The sequence below is a fragment of the Olea europaea genome, chromosome 16 (assembly GCF_002742605.1).
Source record: "Olea europaea var. sylvestris chromosome 16, O_europaea_v1, whole genome shotgun sequence".
In the NCBI taxonomy this organism is placed as follows: Eukaryota; Viridiplantae; Streptophyta; class Magnoliopsida; order Lamiales; family Oleaceae; genus Olea; species Olea europaea.
The window spans coordinates 16096488-16116929 of NC_036252.1; the positions used below are offsets into that span (position 1 = coordinate 16096488).

The following is a 20442-nucleotide window of genomic DNA, read 5'->3' on the forward strand; positions in this document are numbered from 1 at the left end:
CCCGACCAGACCACCATTATATAAGCCGACAAGGCTTCAAATATTTCTAACATATTTATTAAGAAGTTAGAGCAAGCCATTACTAATCTGAAAAGTAGAATTTTAACGAAAATTATGGAATAACACATTTTAGAATTCCACCGTCACAACTCATAAGCCTGAAATAAAAATTTTATCATTAGACAATTCCCTATTGCTGCCTTAGCCAGTCAAGAACGCTAAATAATAAACAGATACCAAACGTTGTAGGTTCAAATAGGACACACATTCTTGGATCAAGATGTGTTGAACAAATTCCCATTTTTCATTTTGCAAATCCAATAACATTTTCGATTATTTATGCAAAAATTTGAGCATTATGAATTTACAGAAACAATACAAAAATTAAAATGACATCCAGACTCTATAGTTGTCCCAAAAAAATTGTGACCTTATCTCGATGAAATTAAAGTGGATCGTCGATCGCACTATTACATGCAGGAGGGAAAACGAATGAAAAACCAAATTTTCCTCTAACTCCCTAAACCCTATATATATATATATATATATATATATAAGGTACCAAAATTAGGACCCCTTTGGTTTTGGGCCTAAGGCGTAGGCCTCAATTGCCTCGACCCAGGACCGGCTATGCATAAAGATAATTTTGTTTCCATTTTCATAGAGATTAAGTTAGGAAAAATAAGTTAGAGAAAAGTAGGTTCTTGCAATTTTTGCCAATAAATATGTATTTTTGACACTGAAAGAAGGTCATTTACTCAAATGCAACGTGATGCAGTGTGGTATCAGGTGAGATAATGTGTGTGGGAATGGAAATGAAGAAATAATATTAATACTAGCTGTGAATCTATATTCTTGATTGTGTGAGTCTACTGGACGATACAATGTGTGATGTGGCTCATAGTTGTATGGTACATAGAGAATCTTGAAATTGCATATCACATAATCACGTGCCTATGAAATGTAACGTGCCTAATGGACATAGCATGGTAAGAAATATAATGGTTTGATAGGTTGCACTATGTCGCAAAGACATGACCCCCACACTAGAACTTGACGAGCTATGGCGACCGCTCTTGCTGGCTCAGTCAAAAAAATATATTGGCAACTGCTCAAACAGCCACGCATAATTGAGCTACCATATTAATGTCTCTTACCACCACCACCACCGTCGCCTCCATCTTGGTTGGGAATGATGACAATACTGATGGGGACACCACTGGTGGTGACACTGCTGTTAAACGCACAATCTTGGCTAGACTTGCTTGTTGCAGTAGTTGGTAGCTTCAAGATTGTGGGTTACATCTATAGAGACCACATGAATGCTTTCTTTACACAGTTTCGGGCTTCATTGAAGGTTAATTCTTGCCCATTTATTCACTTTAGTAGATTACAAGATTTGTTATTTGACAACTTTTGGCTTTCTTGAAAGAATAATTTGTTTTAAATTGAAAAGGGGAACGAAAAATGGTTTCTTTTTGCCATGGAAGCTACCATAGCTCAAATAATTGAAGCTAAAATATTGGTTACAATTAAGAATTTTTGGAGAAGATCTCCGAAGTGGGTTTTGGGAAGTATGTTTCTAGTGATGAGTTGAGACAGTAATAGTTTCTTATTGACCATGTATTGGCATTTTGGGTGATATCTCGCTTCCCGTTAGATGGATCCATTTTAGTGATTTGGGTTATATATAGTATGGTTTTCACTTGTCATCCTTGAGAGTTAGCTTGATGCAGCTTTCTTTTGTTTAATCTAGTATTAGTTGAAATACCATTGCAACTGTGACAGGTGAAGATATGGGTTCGAAAGGTATGACGTGTAGGCAGAAATGGTCAATGATCAATGACGTCCTAGCTCACTCCAATTCCTGGACTCGCCATTGCACCATGCGCAAACCTTTAAAAGCTTTCATACAACATAATTAGTACGCATTACTGGTTACTACCCCTTAGAATTATATTTTTCCAAATGTCAGATTTTAAAAGACGGAACTATGATTGTGCACATTCAAGTTACTTCACCCCATTTAACTTATAATAGGAGAGTGTGACCTGTGCCCTACCCAATAATGCATATCCACTCGAACCCGTCAAACCATGGCAATAATAACAAGTACAGAAATTTCATATTGCCCTTAATTAGCCAATTGAAATAGGAAAATATCTTGAGTTAAGATGTTACTTAAACCTGTGAATTCGGTGCACACAAAGCTGGCAAGGATAACCTTAAATAAAGGGAAAAAAAATATAAATTAAACAAAACGTCAAGAAGCAGTCTTGCAACATATTGTCACATGATGAAATAATAGCCTATAAAAATCCTCAACAGAATTGCAAAAACTTGAGTTCCAATGCTCAGTGAAATTGTAGAGTTCAATGCCACACTGCATAGCTAGAAATCACTTGAATTTTATCCCTATTTAGATGCTGAATATGGTGCTCTGCAAACTCAATTCTACCACCAAATATTCTACCAACAGAATCCAATGGCTTATGAACAATTACGACTACTTCAACCAGAGACTGACCAAGTAACTCATACGACTATTTTCTAATATCAAAATATATGGCCTTTGAACAATCATAAGATTACTTCAACGAGAGATTGACCAAGTAACTCGTATGATCATTTTCAAAATCGACACAAATTATTAATTCTAGCCCACCGAATATATGATGTGTTCTTAAGATGAATTTGCCACTACAACAAATATAGCTTTTGTAACACATAAAAGGCAACATTCGTTAATCGAATGTTGCAAAATGTGTCTACTACAACGTTAGAATATGTGAATGCTGCTATTAGTTAAAATAATTGAGATTTGGCAACATTTTTAAGCCGTTGTTGCTAATGTCAGCTTTTTGCAATGTTTATTTAGTGTTGGGAAAAGTTTTATTTTTCACAACATTTAATATCTGTTGTTGAAGGTTCGACATTTCGCAACGTTTTCAACGTTTAGAAAACGTTGCGAAAAGATAACATTTCACAACAGTAGACGAACATTGCAAAAAGATAAATTTACAACAGAATAGAAACGTTGCAAAAAGAGAACCTTTTCGCAATGTCTACTAAGCGTTGCAAAAATATCTTTCACAACGTTTTGGAAAAACGTGGCGAAAGATCAGCCCACATGTAATTGGATCATAAAAAATAAAACTATTTCATGGCCCATCGCGTGACCCAATTCAAACTATTTTATGGCCCATTACAAGACCCAATTCAATTACACCCCAATGGAGACACACAAGACAGCATAATTCAGTTTTCTTGCACTTCTCATCGCCTTCTTCTACCTGCAAACTCGTCCCTCTCACGAATACTTTGCTGGAAAATTGATTTTGATATATGAGTGTTTTATGTTAAGCTTAATATGCTGACTTGATGCTTCAAAATTTGTATATCTTCAAGGTTCTTTTGGATAAAGTGCATGTGTGGTCATTAGGATTTGTTTAGAAGGTTTATGTCATATTTCCAAGGAGCTCTGATTGGTTTTAAACAGGACATGATTAATCTCATTTTCATGTGCTATCAAAAAGATATATTGCTTAATATAAAAGCAGGTGAATTAATTTGCATATTTTACTATACAATATTTAAAAAATTTTAAAAAATATTGGTTAATATAAAAGCAGGTGAATTAATTAAAAATAAGTTTAAAACTGTTGCTAATTAATTAGAGCAATGACAATATTTGGAAAAATGTTGCACATAGGTTAAAGGCAACGTTGAAGAAATGTTGCAAAAAAAGGTAAATAACAACACTTATAAAATGTTGTGAAAAAACTGGTCGTAAGTTTCGGCAACATTTTTAAAGTGTTGCGAAATACTATTTTCGCAACGTTGCAAAAAACTGTTTTCGCAATACTTTAAAAACATTGTGAAACAGAAGTTTCACAACGTTTTTTGAACGTTACGAAATACTATTTTCGCAACGTTCAGAAAACGTTGCCGTATCCTTTCCCTCTTCAGCAACATTTTCTGAACGTTGCAAAAAGCTTACTTCGTTGTAGTGTGCTCAAAGAACCAACTGCAATTAGATTTTGTAGGTGTAAGTACATTGTAATTCCTCTGAAGTTAGTTAGGATTAGGAGAAATTTTCTAATATTTTTGAACTATAAAATTTAGTGCTCTGTGTCATTATTCAACTAACATTTATAGATGTATTCATATCAGGTCTCAATTAGATAGTGAGTCTCAAATATTTAATACACATATCGATTAAATTAACAAGTTTCACATCACCATTTACATCTTTTTCAGATTGATGAGGTGGCAATAAATTGAATTAATCCTATAAAATCTCTTCACCACTTAAACAATTGTGCTCATGTAACGTTCATTAATGGTAAAAAGTGTATTTTATTTGTTCAATCAAATCTAGCCACACAATTTGTTGATAAACAAATTTGTAAGTTGTGATATACGTACAACACAATCGATTAAATTAATATGTGTATCAATTAAGCAGTAACAAAGTGCATTGTGTACACCATACTTCAATAGTATGAAAAAAGTTTACCAGAAAACTTACTTTTAATACTCACACCCCAATGTTGACTCAGAGATGCCTTATGGTACCAAGATTCAATTTAAGTTTCTCCTAAAAAAAATGTTATTAGCTCGAATCCTAAGATGAGATAGAAATTCGTAAGGAATGAGATGATTTTAGACTCTTTCATAGCGGACAATACATAAATTAATGATTTGGGCACAGAGGTTAGGTCATTACAGATCAATGACTAAGATATAAATAAGTTCATTGGCCTCAAATGTGAGAAGTAATGTGCTTTTGGGATCTCCTTTTTTAAATAACTGTTAAGCAATAAGCTTGTGATTAAATGCTTGAATTTGATGGGATCCGCTTGATCCCAAGGAGCATATGAAGTAACTTAATTCCATTAACTTTATATTGCCCTACTATTTATGACTTGTATTTGATTTGTTTCAGTGCAGATTTTCCATAAAACTATTGCAACATACAGTTTCAATATCAGTATCATAGAATAGACGTTACAAAATAAACCAGCAATACACTTGATCAAACTATGAAACTTAAGAGCGAAATGATATTAAAGAAAGAATATATTCGTGTTATGTTTAATATGTTGAATTGAACTGAATCAAACAGGATCAAAAAAGATTTTCATTCAATATCCTATCTAGTACACGTGAATTCAATAGAAAACTTCTTCATTAGTCTCTGCCCTGTGGACAATACAAAAATTCCTTTTTTTTTTAAAGGAAGATAACACCAACAACAATCAAAGAAGCAAAATAGTGAGCAATTGGAGTGAAAAGCAGTAACATTCTTGATGAAGACTTAGCAAAAGACTAATAGACCTTCACTTCTTTGATTTCCTTGTAGTGTCCTCTTGCAGAAAGTCAAGCAAAACAGTGCTCTTACATTTTGGGCATTTCGGGTCCTTTTCCAATAGCATAATATACATGAGACATCGAGGACAACCGACCAGCATCATCGCAGTCGATTCAGGGCTTCGTAGAGTTTCATCCGAGCTAACTTCCAGAGACAAACATGAACTTGGAGATGATATATCTGAAGAAGAAATTGATCGATTGGGAGATTCAACATGAATATATGCCCTTGGTGGGGATAAATTCAGTTTCAAATCAAGCTTTGGACCATTGGCGTTGTAACTCATTTTCTTGAATACCACTGTAGACAAAACCAAATGAATCAGGAATATGACAAGAATTTAGTTCAGTCAACAAGAAACTATATAAATGAGGAAGATAATCAATCAAACAGTAAATCAAAGTCAAGATTACAGTTAAGTAGGCAACTATTTTCAACCAAACTTTGAAATTTCGAGGCTGAGATTCTAGAGGAAGTTTCTGATGGCTCTTTCAAAACGTCAAGGGAATATAAATACAGGAGGGAGGGTGAGAGAGAGAGAGAGAGAAGTATGCAGTAATCTAATTGAATTGAAGTTTAAAGAAGAGGAAAGTGGTAGTAGATAATTATGTATATTCATTGACAGTGAAGAAATCAAAGAAATTTGGTTGCAGTGCGCAAATTAGAGTTAATGTTTGCAACTAAAATTGGCTAATATAGCTTCATTCATTGCTGATAATGTTGGTTTGCTTATTACATGCAATAGGTGTAATTAAAATCCCATCAAAAGGCCTAACTGCCAGCAGCATCACAATTTTTTCCATTTATGAACTCATAAAATATTCATCCTTTTAGAAATATACATCTTTGTTGTGTACTTCCATTCGTTGACCCCATAAGCTAAGAAAATTATATAACCTAGTCGACCAGACAATAAACATGATTATAGCTCGTTTTTCTTCTTATATGCTATCTAGTCGACTTTAGCAAACATGCAGATAATGGTCTCATGGTTCGATTAGATAAACCTCAAAACCCGGACATAGACATTTAAATAGTGTGTATTCCTCCGTATTGTACATATGTAGCTTGCACGAACTGTCCAACATAATGAGTAGAGTAGTACTATTCATACTAACTCACTACGACAGTCGTCCTACGTGTCATACATCCATGTAGGACGACTATCGTAGTGATTGACTACGAATAACATTATTCTTTTGATTAACATTGTTCAGTAGTTTAAACTGTGTTTACGATCTTTATTATTATTTGCTTTTGTACATTTAGGCCATGTTTGATGGTCATTAATTGGCAAAAACAAAGATTTTAATAGTAAAATTTTTTTGGAGAATGTGGTTAAAAGTAAGAAAAAGTTTTGGGTTTACATACAAAATATTTTATTTTGTGAACATGTGATTGAAAATGAGGGAAAAAAAAAAAAAAAGGAGTAGAGCTTTGAAATAAAGGACAATGGGGTGCTTAGTGTTGTTTATGTACCAAAGTACATAGCCGCCTTCTGGTATTGTGTCAAGGATGGACTTTGATTAAGGCTGCGGACTACATTGTAGGTTTGAGTTGCAAAAGTTGCCTCACGGCACTCAACATGTCACGCTCTACGTAAATTACAAAGCACGGATAGGTGTGTCACAAAAGCTTGACAAGCATGTTTAGAATAAAATTCAAAATAGAAAAAGCTAAAAATCTCGTACATATCATAGTAGTTGAAAGTTGTCGATAAATGAAATGAAACCCAAAGTATTCGAAGTAACGTAATATTAAAACTGGAAGAGTTTAAACCAAATGGTAGTTTTTCTCATCATTTTCCATGGGGACATTTTGTGAAGAATAAGCTCTCGCATCGTTTAATCCAAAGAATGACTCTTTTATTTCTGGTGTTAGAAGGCTCCCGTTTCCAACAATGGGAGCCGAACTCCCACAAGAATGCCGTTACCTTGCTTTTTTCTTTTTACTCACAATTTTCCCAGTTTTTCCTTGGAGAAAAGCTTTTGCCTAATGTTACAAATTATGGGAGTACATCTTTAACTACAACTTAAAAGCATAGCCTCCAACACAACTTGTGCTAATTATAATTTCATCATTTACTTCAGATTTATTATCTAGCTCCATAATATTTGTAGCTGGATTAATTAAATGTGACTTAATGAAGACCTAATACGAGTAAAATAATAAATGAGATGGTAACTGCAATAAAATAGTAAGACGAAATAAAATAACGAGATGGCGCTTTATTATTAATACATATTTATGCCTTGCCTATGCTTGAGGTACTTAGTTCAACTAACGTTATTAATGCAAAAGCATGAAATTTCCTAGATTGTGCTATCACATCAACAACTATGTTGGCTGAAGTGAAGGGTCAAGATTTGATTTTGCAAAACCTTTTTTTGGAGGAGCAATTAATGCTATTCATTACTATTGGTGTTAAGCACCAGTATGAGTAGCAACGACACATAATTAAATGATAAATTCACTTAAATACAATATCACATAATTTATTTAGTGCTTGTTTGGTAGGGACTTTATTAATTGATTTTTTGACTGTTAAAGATAAAGTGAATCCTACTTGTGAGAGAAGAATTCAAAAATTACGGTTGTAATAGTAAAATAACGGTTAAAAAATTGATGTTAATTGGATTAAAATCATTACCAAACATGCTTTTAATTGAATATATCAGGTATGACAATCTAGACTGGTGCTAGATAACATTTTTTTTTTTTTTTTTTTTTGGAGACACTAGTATTAAACACTTGGGCATATACAAGAAGGAAGTCTAGTGTAACTTCCAATAGCACTAGTTTTGTGGGTTCTGCTAGTAAAATGATTGATGCAGGCAACGAAAGAGAGAAGAAATTGAGAATAGTTCAACAAAAAAGAAGAACCCGAGATGTCACCCAGCTTGGGTGATGAAAGCGTCGCTAATCACTGATGTCACTCAAGATGACTAAGTCCACAATTGATTAATTAAGAGAAAGAAAACTCCAAAATAAGACTACTGGAGAAGTAAATTTTTTCCTTCCCCAAAGCTGGTCCATTTCTGCTGATTTGCCCCCAAAATAAATCTAGAGACGTGACTCACAATTGATATATTAATGAAGAATAGACATTTTTTGGAATATTACATTATTTTAGATATTTTGATAATAGTTCCAAGACAAATCCAAAACATAATATTTTTGAAACTTACACTAGACCTATTGAGTAATTACAATCTAACCTAATCATGAACGTGTATCATTCTTCTCCACTTGAGAAGAAATCTTAATGCCCAAAGACAAGTCTTTTCAAAGTGCTTAGGAAATCGTCTAGCTCTTGAACTAAAATTATGCATCTTCAGAGTGCGAATCTTTGTTGAAATGATCCAAATACCATATTTATAGAATATCGATGCTTTCAATAGTAGAAGTTGTAGGCACATTGCGATGATAAATGAAAAGCTAGAAGCAACAAAGAGGTTGATACACCATATTCGTCCGTCAATAACAAATGATTTCGAAACAACTGGATCTTCATATTTTTTAATTTTCATTCAAAAACATTTAAGTCGTCGATCCATGTGCATTTACTGGAGGACATTATCTAAAATATCATAAAATAAAGTTGGCTTTCTGCAATTGCCTTGTAATAAAATCAATATTTATACAAAGCTAAGATAAACAGGAGAAATAGGTTGATTAAACATAACTTAACAGGGAAATATTTTCTGGAAATTACTCAAACATGCAAAACTTGGAATTCGCAACTGTGATGCCACCATCCACAAAAAGGTTGTGTCCATTCACAAACTTTGACTCATCACTTGCCAAGAACATAACAGCTTCAGCCACATCCTCTGGCTTAAGAAAAACACCTTTGAGGATGGAATATACACTACCAAATCCCTCATCGTCCATTTTGTAGAAATCCTTTGATTGCCGTGTAGGAACTACGTGTGGTGACACGCAGTTTACTCGAATGCCATATTTTCCAAGCTCCACAGCCATATTCTTTGTGAGTCCTACCACCCCATGTTTTGAACTTACATAATTGTGTGAAGAACCACCGCCTATTTTCGAACAAGTACTAGCTGTTGTGATTATGTTCCCACTGCGATTTGGGATCATCACTCGAGCAGCGTGTTTAGCACCCAGGAATGCACCTATGAGGTTTACATTAATAATCTTTTCGAACTCTGATTTTTCGATTTCAAGAATGCTTGGATTTGATTTTCCCCCAATCCCGGCATTATTGTGCATTATATCTAATTTCCCAAATTTGGAAACAGTTGTGTTAACTGCAGTTTCTACATCGGATTCATTAGTTATATCACAGTGGACAAAAGAGGCTGATGATTGTCCCAATTCCTTGCATACCTTCTCTCCCAATTCATCATTGATGTCTGCAATCATAACTTTAGCTCCATGTTTGGCGAACAGTTTGGCGGTTGACTCGCCTATTCCATTAGCAGCACCGGTGATTAGTGCTACCTTGCCTTGGAGCCTAGGTTCAAATATTTTGTTAGTATAACAAATTTATAATAGTCTACTGAAAACTTGTGTGACAAAATTCCTCAAGAATTAAATAATAGTTACATTTCTTTCTTTCTGTTTTATCAGAAAGCAGTGTATATGAACATTTAAAGAGTTATACCTTCTAACAAAAGTCGAAGCCATTTGTGAACTTCCCACACTTGAACTTTTCTTGCTGTGAAAGTGAATTTGTAATTCTCTGCACTTTTAAATGTATTTATAGTGCAAGGACTGTTAATCATGAAGAGGATACAGACACAAAACAACTATATATCTAAATCAATTTTCCAGCTAAGTGTGATGTGTTTCCAAGTCGTTATTTGTAGTTTTCTTATCACTAAGTTTTGTCTTGTAGTTCGTTTTGGGCAATGTCCCTATCATTGCCAACTTACTTGTCAAAATCACTACAATCTAATGCAATACAGCTAGTATATAAGAGCACAATAAGCACTTGGTTTTAATAGATCAAGCTTTGAAGGATCTAGGCATGAATTTTCATTATAGAGAAATAACTTCTTCAATTAGATGAACCAATAAAAATTGAGTACAATAAGCACTTGCTTTTTTGATAATTTATTTTACTTTTTTGGAGCGGGTTCATGTCACAAGCTCTTCCTGTTGTCCTGTTGCTAATATCGACGATCACGTCACAATTTGAATGGAGGTTCCTCTCTTTTTTTTTTTTTTCCTTTTTTTTTTTTTTTTGGTAACCATTTGTTATATTTTATTGGTAGTTGTGTTGTTTTGTTCTTATTTGTGCCAAACTCTCTTAAACTTTTAGTTGAACATTATTTTTGGTTTATTAATGCTTCAATTTTCTAGTTAGGTTACTCAATTTATTATTTAGCTTTAAACTTAGTTGCTAGATATTGTTGTTAATTGCTAGAATGATTTGATGAATTACTTAAATATTAGTTGTGAAAATTTGTTGAATAAGCTTTTTAATTGGTCACAATAATATGACAGAATTTCAATTTTTCAAAGTTAGTCACTTTGTTAGCTCCCGTTACTAAATTTAACATCTCAATCTAGTGATGTCAATGGATCGAGCCGGCTTAACCTCACGAGCTCGTGGCTCGTTGAAGCTTGACTCGTTGATTTTGGGCAAGCTCGGCTCTGCCCACGAGTTCGTCGCTCGTCCGAGCTCGTGAGTGACGAACTCGTGGGCTGAGCCGAGCTTTGGCTTGCGAGCTCGCCATCTTTTTTTTTTTTTTATAAAGAAAAACACAAATAATGTAATGAAAATACTTTTAAAAACAATAAAAAGTGTTAAAAAAATGCAAATAATTTAATGAAGACACTTTTTTCTTTTTTATTTCTATCATATTGTAATATTTTTTATAAAGTATAAAATATTTATATAATGAAGACGAATTGTTTTTTGAAATACATTTACAAAAAATACATTTTTTTCGATTTCTTTTTAAAGTAAATAAAATGTAAACCCTCCTCTTTTATCCGGGCTTGGGATCGGCTACATCAATTTTAAGTAGGTGGAGTTAAAAATTGTACACAAACAACTTGTTGTAACGTGTACAATTTTTAAAAGAAATTAATTTTAACGATTAAAAAATAAGAAAATTTTGATTAATATAATTAAATCAAATATCACTTACTTGACGACATACAATTTCAGCGTATTTATCTTAGAGTCGAAAATGAGCGTTATGTCAATTTTTCATGCACATTAACACTTTCAAAACATCTTTTTTTAGTCGGCTCTTGACATCAATCAAAACCCTTTTATTTACACTAAAAGTAGACTCCGAAACAACAATACTAACCGGAGGTGTCAGTAGATATTTCGCAATTCTAGAAACAATTAGCCAACGTCTTTCATATTTTCGCCAGAATTCAATTACTTCTTCTAAACTTTTTTTAATTGTTCTGTCTGATGGTATATTATGATTGAAGTAATCAATTAATTCAACAGGTATCACATTTTAAGTTGCGACCAATGTTTGATGAGATGCAAATGTAGACGAGATGACATTAGATGAACACATTGCAGTTGCATCATATCTAAATGTATTAATGCCTTGAAATAAATTCATTATTTCGGCATCATCTTCTTCAATTTTAGCCGAAATAGTAGATGCAGAGGATACCCAACTAACATTTGCACACATTCTTTCCGCATATAAATCTCATATTTCACATAATGTTTGCTCTAAATTTTTATAGGTGATAGGTATATTAAGTATTAAGGCTTTATTGATTTGATTAATTACGTATGTAGTTCCCCAAATATTATATCGGATGTCCATTGCGCATGCTAAAGAAAATAATATAAGCAATTCTTCCCAATATTTTCTAAACTTTAATTTTATAACAATTATAATTTCACTAAAAGCATGACAATTCTTATATTTATGGAATGTTCTTGCAATTATATAAAGGCGTTCAAACACCATACAGCTTGTGGATAATAAATGCCGGATAAAATTTTTGTGGTCTCATAAAAAAACGTAAAAAATCGTTTAACTTTCAAAGCTAAAATCCAATCTAATTCATTCAACGTACCATCATCATCACTTCTAACGTGTCTATTATTATAAAAATCAGTTATTAAATGTTTGAAACATTTACATGACTTTAATAGCAAGTAAGTATAGCTCCATCTATGACCTACATCGCTAACAAATATTTTAGCAATCGTCATCCCTAGTTCGGCACAAAAACCTTCAAATGCTTGTTTTCTACTAGGAGATATCGTAATATATACTAATGCTTTCATAACCTTTAAAGTTCATCCTTTATATGTTTTAAGTTATCTTGCACAATTAAATTTAAAATATGACATACACAACGAATATGAAACAAATACCCACCAAAATCAGATTGTAGTGTCCTACACAATTTATCGACGACTACCTTATTAACACTAGCATTATCAAAATCAAAAGATCGAATTTTAGTCTCGCAATTATATTCTCTAACAATATTGATAATAGCATTATATATATTACTAGTATTGTGAGGAAACTCAATAATTCTAAAAACAATATTTTTTTTATGTATGCACCAAAATGTGTCTATAGTGTGCGGTTGCAGCTATATATGCTCTTTTATTAACCCCTTCCATATATTAGAAATTAAAGATATAGCACTCCCATATTGTTATAAATCCATAATGAATCGTTGTTTTGAATTATTGAAATATTTTATTGTATTGGCACGAAAAGTATTTCGACTTACCCCAACGTACTTTGGTTGCAAATATTCTTTCATGAATGAGACGAAGTGTTGGTTGTTTGCAATAGTCAGAAGCAACTCAGTGGCGGCAACAAATTTCACAATTTCAGTCCGAGTATTGTCCTCCGAATACACCCATGTGGATAGGGGTGAAGTCGTAGAACCGGTGCCTGGACTGCTAAATTGCAATTGTGTTTGACCAGTTTGAAGAAGTCTATGTCTGGCCGCACATGCTTTGTAGTGGCAGTTGAGATGGGTGGTACTAATTCCTTTTTGCCATGCCAATCTTTTTTGGTAGTATTTATATACTGCCTTAGATTCTGCAAGGCCATCGACGACTTTTTTCGTTGAAATTAACTTAAAGTGATCCCAATATTTTGCTTGTTTTTTGCCCTTTCGCTTTTTCCTTGCATCTAGAATGTTTTATTTGACATCTGCGTCCTTATGTTCCGCTACGGGAACATTAATATCACTCAAATCAATTGGATTGTGGTTTTCATGACCGTAAATATGAACATCTTCAGGTATGGGTACGTTATTTAGACCGACAAATTCATTTGGAAATTGACTTTGCGGCGTTCTAGGCGATTTGCCATGTGGACCACATCCCGTATCGAATAAGCTCTCGACAAATGAGCGTTGATCCATTTATTTGATTGTTTATGATAAAATTCAAATATAATAACTAGGAAAATATAAATGTAGTGAGAATTGAGAATTGGATGACTTGAAATTGTAACTGAATAAACTGTAAAAAATGAATCGATATTGTATATTTTGCAGCACAAAAGAGTAAAAACTTGATAATTGATATAATAAAAGAGAGTTAAGAAATGAGAAGTAGTGATTGAGGAGATAACTGATATGAAAAAAGGGGGGGAGGGTTAAGGGGTATTTATAATAGAAGCAAAAAAAAATTTTAAAAAATATTAGTGACCAAACGGTCACTAAAAAAGTGACCAAAACGGTCTCTTGTTTTGGTCACTAAAGTCACAAGCCACGAGCGGCTCGCCTTTGAGGCGAGCACCTCCCGACGAGGTCGGCTCGGCTCGCGCTCGAGCTCTTGATTTTACGAGCCCAAGCCGCTCATGAACCCTATTTCGACGAGCCGATACCTTTTGACATCCCTATCTCAATCCTACATGGATGTCTTAAAAAGAATAATATTACTTGTATATAATAGTTTACATAAATGTGAGGTCATAAAATTGAGGGGGTAATTTTATATTTTTTTTTATTTGGTTGAAAAAATTTTGATCAAACCATATTTTATCACATTATGTATATGTAAACCATTATGTACATGTAGTGCAACGGTTGAAAATATATCCTTGACTACTATGAATGGGAAGATGACGTCATAAGAAAGGAGGAATACAACATTCAAGCATTCAAAACCATGTGTTGGAAGGGAAAGTAAAGACAAAGGAAATATTGTTGCTACGAGCACTGAGAATTCTGGTGTAGTGAAATCGGTAACAGGTATCATAAATGCCTCTAAAAGAAGGTTGAAGTTAATCATTTTACGGAAGAGCAAGACAAGAAGAAAATTTGCAAATCTTTGAAGAGGAATCTGATGGAGCAATTGATGAGAAAAGTTACAAGCCTGATGGAAGCGGAACAATATTTTCAGGACTTTATATTTGTCAACAGGAAAGAAATGTTGCTTGCTGATTGAAAATATAATGTTGAAACACATGATGGGGAAAAGTTAAAACTTGTGTGCTTATCCTAATCGTAAGGTTTTTGGTTTGAGAAAGAGGGGACAATGAACTGAACATTTTGAACCAGGTTCTGTATTGGAAAGTATAAAGATGAGCTTCAATTTATGCTCTTCCTATGGATGTCCGCCTCTTCTAGGTAGACAATATGATTGCAATGTGCCTTCAGCTTGAAGCTACCAAATAGATTGTTGATCGTCATTTTTTTTTGTCGTGGGTTGACAGAATAGTGATTTCACAGCAATATCTACAACTTCNAACTTCTACTATTGAAAGCATTGATATTCTAGATTTGAGGAGCATTACGGCCAATGGCAGATCTAAGCGATGGCTAGCTAGGGTGGCCGCCTTAGCTGTATTGGTTGGAACCGTCGAAGAATTTTTTTTTGTTAACAATAGATTAAATTTTTATATTATATTACTTGTAACTCATTTCATTTTAAAACTTCTCTAGCAACTCAGTTGGTTAGAGCTTGCATGTGCATATTTAAAGTCTTGGGTTTGAATCACTTGCCAATGAATTTGTTTTGTTTTATTTTTATTCTATAATTTTTATCAAAACTCAATAAGGAGGGGGATAAAAGGGATTTGAACATGTGACCATTTGGAAGGGTTGTTCTAAACTTAATCATTACGGCATTTCTTGAGTTGTGTCACTAAATTTAACAAAATAATATTTGTTAAGTTTTAATGCAAAAACAATTGCAAAGATTTGAATTTGCGCTCTTACTTGAATTTATACAAAACTTGGCACCAATGTCATTCGATGAGTTATTTTTATAATAGAACTATATATGTTCAATTTAAGCAAAGTAATTGTTTTATTTAAACTTTAGGCCTTGTTCAATTCCCATTTTTTTCTCTTCTTTTTATTTACATATTTTTCAATAAAATAATATTATACGCAAATTCAAAATATTTCTTTATTTTTAGCCAGCTTTTTCCATCAAATCATTATTTCAAAATGCATTTTTTTGCAAAAAAGAGGTATAAATTAACTATTAATATTTTATTACGACCGACGTAAATGGTCAACAACTGCCCGTGCTGACTCAAACTTCTGAATTCGTCCCTAATTATGGCAAGGTGTGAAACCTATAGATATAGTATTTGGTTCATTTCAACGAAGAATCACATCCCGAAGATGCATGGATGTTGGTTCAAGAGCTCAAGAAGATTTCCGAAGCATTCTGAAAAGAGTTGTCTTTGGGCATTAAGATTTCTTCTCAACTAGAGAAGAATGATACACGTTCATGATTAGGTGTGAAATAAATCAATGAGTTTTGTGTAAGTTCCAAGAATATTACGTTTTGAATTTGTCTTGGAAGTATGCTCTAAATATCTAAAATGATATAATATTCTGAAAAATGTTTATTCTTCAATATGTAAATCGTGAGTCACGTCTCTATCTTTATTTGAGGGGTAAATCAGCTGAAATGGTCCAGATTTGAGGAAGGAAAAAATTACTTTTCCAGTATCCTTGTTTGGAGTTCTCTCTCTTTTAATTAATCAAGTGTGTTGAGTCATCTTGAGTGACTTCCGTGATTAGCGACAGTTTCATCACCCAGACAGAGTGACATCTTGGGCTCTTCTTTGTTGTTCAAATATTCTCAAATTTTTCTCTTTCAACTGATGCTATTGGAAATTGCCTTAGTCTCCGTACTTGTATATGCCCAAGTGTTTAATTGCAGTGCCTTTAAAAAAGAATAATATTATTTAGTATTAGTGTTAGTATCATATTCGATATGTTTAATTGAATGAATTAAATGATATTGTATTTAAGTAAATTTATCATTTAATGTTATGCAGTTGTCATTTAAAATTGCGCTTGGTGATTAGCATTACTCCACCAAAAAGGTTTTGCAAAATCAAATCTTGACCACTTCACTTCAGCCGACATAGCTGTTGACCATGTTCCAAAAAGAGCCTTTGCCTCGTAACAATGATAAAACAACTACCATTTAGTAAAGGACATTATCTAAAATATCAGAAAACAAAGTTGACTTTCTGCAATCGCATTGTAATAAAATCAATATTTATATAAAGTTAAGATAAACAGTAGAAATAGGTTGATCAAAACATTGTAACATAACAGAAATACATATCTAGGAAATATTTTCTGGAGATTACTCAAACATGCAAAACTTGGAATTCGCAACTGTGATGCCACCATCCACAAAAAGGTTGTGTCCATTCACAAACTTTGACTCATCGCTTGCCAAGAACATAACAGCTTCAGCCACATCTTCTGGCTTAAGAAAAACACCTTTGAGAATGGAATATACACTACCAAATCCTTCATCATCCATTTTGTAGAAATCCTTTGATTGCCGTGTAGGAACTACGTGCGGTGACACGCAGTTTACTCGAATGCCATATTTTCCAAGCTCCACAGCCATATTCTTTGTGAGTCCTACCACCCCATGTTTTGAACTTACATAATTGTGTGAAGAACCACCGCCTATTTTCGAACAAGTACTAGCTGTTGTGATTATGTTCCCACTGCGATTTGGGATCATCACTCGAGCAGCGTGTTTAGCACCCAGGAATGCACCTATGAGGTTTACATTAATAATCTTTTCGAACTCTGATTTTTCGATTTCAAGAATGCTTGGATTTGATTTTCCCCCAATACCGGCATTATTGTGCATTATATCTAGTTTCCCAAATTTGGCAACAGTTGTGTTAACTGCGGTTTCTACATCGGATTCATTAGTTATGTCACAGTGGACAAAAGAGGCCGATGATTGTCCCAAATCCTTGCATACCTTCTCTCCCAAATCATCGTTGATGTCTGCAATCATAACTTTAGCACCATGTTGGGCAAACAGTTTGGCGGTTGACTCGCCTATTCCATTAGCAGCACCGGTGATTAGTGCTACCTTGCCTTGGAGCCTAGGTTCGTATATTTTGTCAGTACAATATTCATAACATATTTATAATAATCTATTGAAAACTTGTGTGAATTGCCAACACAACTATCAAAATAGCATGCCCATGTACATCTAGAAAAAAGTTCAATTTGTTGAAAGTAAATGCCTCAAGATGTAAATAATAGTTATAATTTTTCATCAGAAAGCAGTATATACGAACAATTAAAGAGTTATACCTTCTAACAAAAGTTGAAGCCATTGATGAACTTCCCACAGTTCAAGTATACGGTGTTCTTCTTTGCTGTGAATGTGAGTTGGTAATTCTCTGCATTTTTAAAGGTATTTATAGTGCGAGGACTGCTAACTATGAAGATATAGACAGAAAACAGTCATATATCGAAGTCAATTTTCCAGCAAAAAGTGATCTGTTTCCACGTCGTTTTTTGTAACTTTCTTATCACTAGGTTTTGTCTTGTAGTTAGTTTTTTGCAAAGTCCCTATCATCGCCAACCTACTAGTCAAAATCACAACAATCTAATGCAATACAGCTATTATATAAGAGTACAATAAGCAATTGGTATTAACGAGCGGTCCTGAGAGAGTGCGAGTTGAGAGGTGCTCATCATTATAGGAGAATAAAAAAAATTAAAATTAAAATTAAAAATTATAAGTGTGTGTGTGTGTGTATATATAGAAAATATTTTATTAATTTTAAAATTAAAAATTATTATTATTATGTTAAATTAAAGGGCACAATATTTATGAAAAAGAGTAAACAAATTTATATTATGTTAGTATTTTTTCAAGCATATAACAATAATATTCTTGTCATAAGTACTTCTCTTGCGTTCTTGAGATGGTTTTTTGTCCGATCCAAAGTTTAGCATATAATTGAAAAAAAAAAAACTTATTTACTTTTTTCTAATTTAAAACTATTTCGCTTTCAATAAAAAATTATATTTTAAACTATTTGATTTCACCAGCCCAATCTCAAATGCGCCAACTTCATTAATCAACTACCAACAAAACTAGGTAATATGCAGCTCAAAATCCAAATAGTTAAAGTGAAAAGTGGTGCAAAGGACAAGAGTGAGGTTATCTCATGCCTTACTGACAGCCGCAGTGTGGGGGTTTGATTTCTGAGACATGAAATTGGACTTCTTGTAGGCGTGAAGGATCAAAGCATGAATTCTCATTATCGAGAAATAATTTCTTCGTTTAGATGAACCAATAAAAATTGAGGTCATTGCATATCGGAGGTGCCACAAATTTCATAGGTTGTTTACAAGGAAACATAGAATGTAGAAGACAGAGTAGTATGCAATTTGATGTCATGCCTTTCAAGAACTACAACAACTTACACCATCTTCAATGGTACACGAAATTTGTAGTAAGACACCACTCTAATGGCATACCAAATTTGGATTTGACCAAATCCAAATTTATTTGGTCTAATTCATTTTCTCATTTTGCCGTCCATTTTCTGTTACAACATATTTTTTTTCCTTTTAAATCCATTTTTGGTTATTCTTTGAAAATTATTTGTTTTGAATTTGTTTATAATTATTTTATTGTGATAGTTATTTTTATTTAACATTTATTTTTAAATTCTAATCAAGTAATATGTAATAAGTATTGATTCAATAAATTAAACATTTTTCATTAAAAACTCAAAAAGTTATAAATTTGATAATTAGAGATAAAGGACAATTAGCACTACTTTAACAATTTTAGTAATAATATAATTTGTAAAATAAATAATTTAAAATAAATTTATTGTTGAGAAATAAATAATAAGGAAATATATATATAAAATACTATTCATTTGGTGTAAACAATTGGAGACGTTACAAAAATTGGACTAAATTTGGTGTAACTATTAGAGATGCCCCGATGAAAATATGTGGCACAATTTTATTATAATGAAATAAGAAACATAATCAAACGCAAGAAATTTCTAAATGTCATAAAAAATGAGAATCAAGCCATAGTTACCTCGTCTTTAAATTGTTGTTGCTTTTGAGACTTCCTTGAACTCAAATCTGTATAGCTCACTAGCTGTTGCCTTTATTTAAATTGCGACGTAATAATCAATATTAGTGACAGGAAAACAAGAAGAATTGATCGTAACATGATTAATGTCTCCTCTAACAAAACCTATTCCCAAACAATTTTGTGCAAGGAGATTGTTGATAAGGTATTTAGTATGTTTGTGTATCGTATACATTAGGACTGATCAACATAATCGCCAAATCGAATTGAAATCACACTTTCAAAATCGTTTGTTAGGGTCCACATGGCTCGTCAACATTTGGATTTTGAACTAAATCAAGCCGCTTTGAAGCGATTTTGTTTAAATTTTTATCTGTAAACCGTTTCGAACCGTTAAACTGTTTTAAAAAATCTAAAAATAAATTAATTTAAAATTAATCCGACACAAGTAAAACTATATATATCACAATTAAAAACATAAATCCATATTAGACCTAACCCAGTTAGACCATTACTCATTACAATTAATTAATTGAACCATACAATTACCCATCAATCATCTAAATTGTGAATATAAAACCTTCAAATTGACTAAAGTAAAAAATTACTACTACCATATTCTTTCGCGAGGAATGAAATAGCATATACCACAATTTATATGGACAAGTAAAGAATTAATATCAAATAACTCCATTGCAATCAATGTCAAAGGCATTTTTTTATCGAGGGATTGAAAACTATAAATTGAAACCATAAAAGTAAAATCAATTTCAATAGG

The 20442-nt window shown here is 32.9% G+C and overlaps 3 protein-coding genes across 3 annotated transcripts; all 3 read right to left on the minus strand.

Annotated features, from left to right (window-relative positions):
* Positions 1-5173: 5173 nt before the first annotated feature.
* Positions 5174-5779, minus strand: LOC111412856. The gene has a single exon (XM_023043735.1). The coding sequence runs from the start codon at positions 5658-5660 to the stop codon at positions 5343-5345; it is 318 nt and encodes a 105-aa protein (XP_022899503.1). The 5' UTR covers positions 5661-5779; the 3' UTR covers positions 5174-5342.
* Positions 5780-8865: 3086 nt separating this feature from the next.
* LOC111412278 (secoisolariciresinol dehydrogenase-like) lies at positions 8866-10119 on the minus strand. Its single transcript, XM_023043136.1, has 2 exons — positions 10005-10119; positions 8866-9854 (listed from the first exon to the last, which is right to left on the minus strand). Exons 1-2 carry the CDS (start codon positions 10025-10027, stop codon positions 9086-9088), a joined length of 792 nt encoding a protein of 263 aa, XP_022898904.1. The 5' UTR covers positions 10028-10119; the 3' UTR covers positions 8866-9085.
* A 6679-nt stretch (positions 10120-16798) lies between these two features.
* LOC111412277 (secoisolariciresinol dehydrogenase-like) lies at positions 16799-18031 on the minus strand. Its single transcript, XM_023043135.1, has 2 exons — positions 17909-18031; positions 16799-17694 (listed from the first exon to the last, which is right to left on the minus strand). The coding sequence occupies exons 1-2, from the start codon at positions 17929-17931 to the stop codon at positions 16926-16928; spliced, it is 792 nt and encodes a 263-aa protein (XP_022898903.1). The 5' UTR covers positions 17932-18031; the 3' UTR covers positions 16799-16925.
* Positions 18032-20442: the final 2411 nt, after the last annotated feature.

Coding starts and splice junctions, on each gene's coding strand:
- LOC111412277 (XM_023043135.1), bottom strand. CDS start 17,931: ATGGCTTCAACTTTTGTTAGAAG. Junction 17,695..17,908: donor GCTTCAACTTTTGTTAGAAG/GTATAACTCTTT, acceptor ATACGAACCTAG/GCTCCAAGGCAAGGTAGCAC.
- LOC111412856 (XM_023043735.1), bottom strand. CDS start 5,660: ATGAGTTACAACGCCAATGGTCCAAAGCTTGATTTGAAACTGAATTTA.
- LOC111412278 (XM_023043136.1), bottom strand. CDS start 10,027: ATGGCTTCGACTTTTGTTAGAAG. Junction 9,855..10,004: donor GCTTCGACTTTTGTTAGAAG/GTATAACTCTTT, acceptor ATTTGAACCTAG/GCTCCAAGGCAAGGTAGCAC.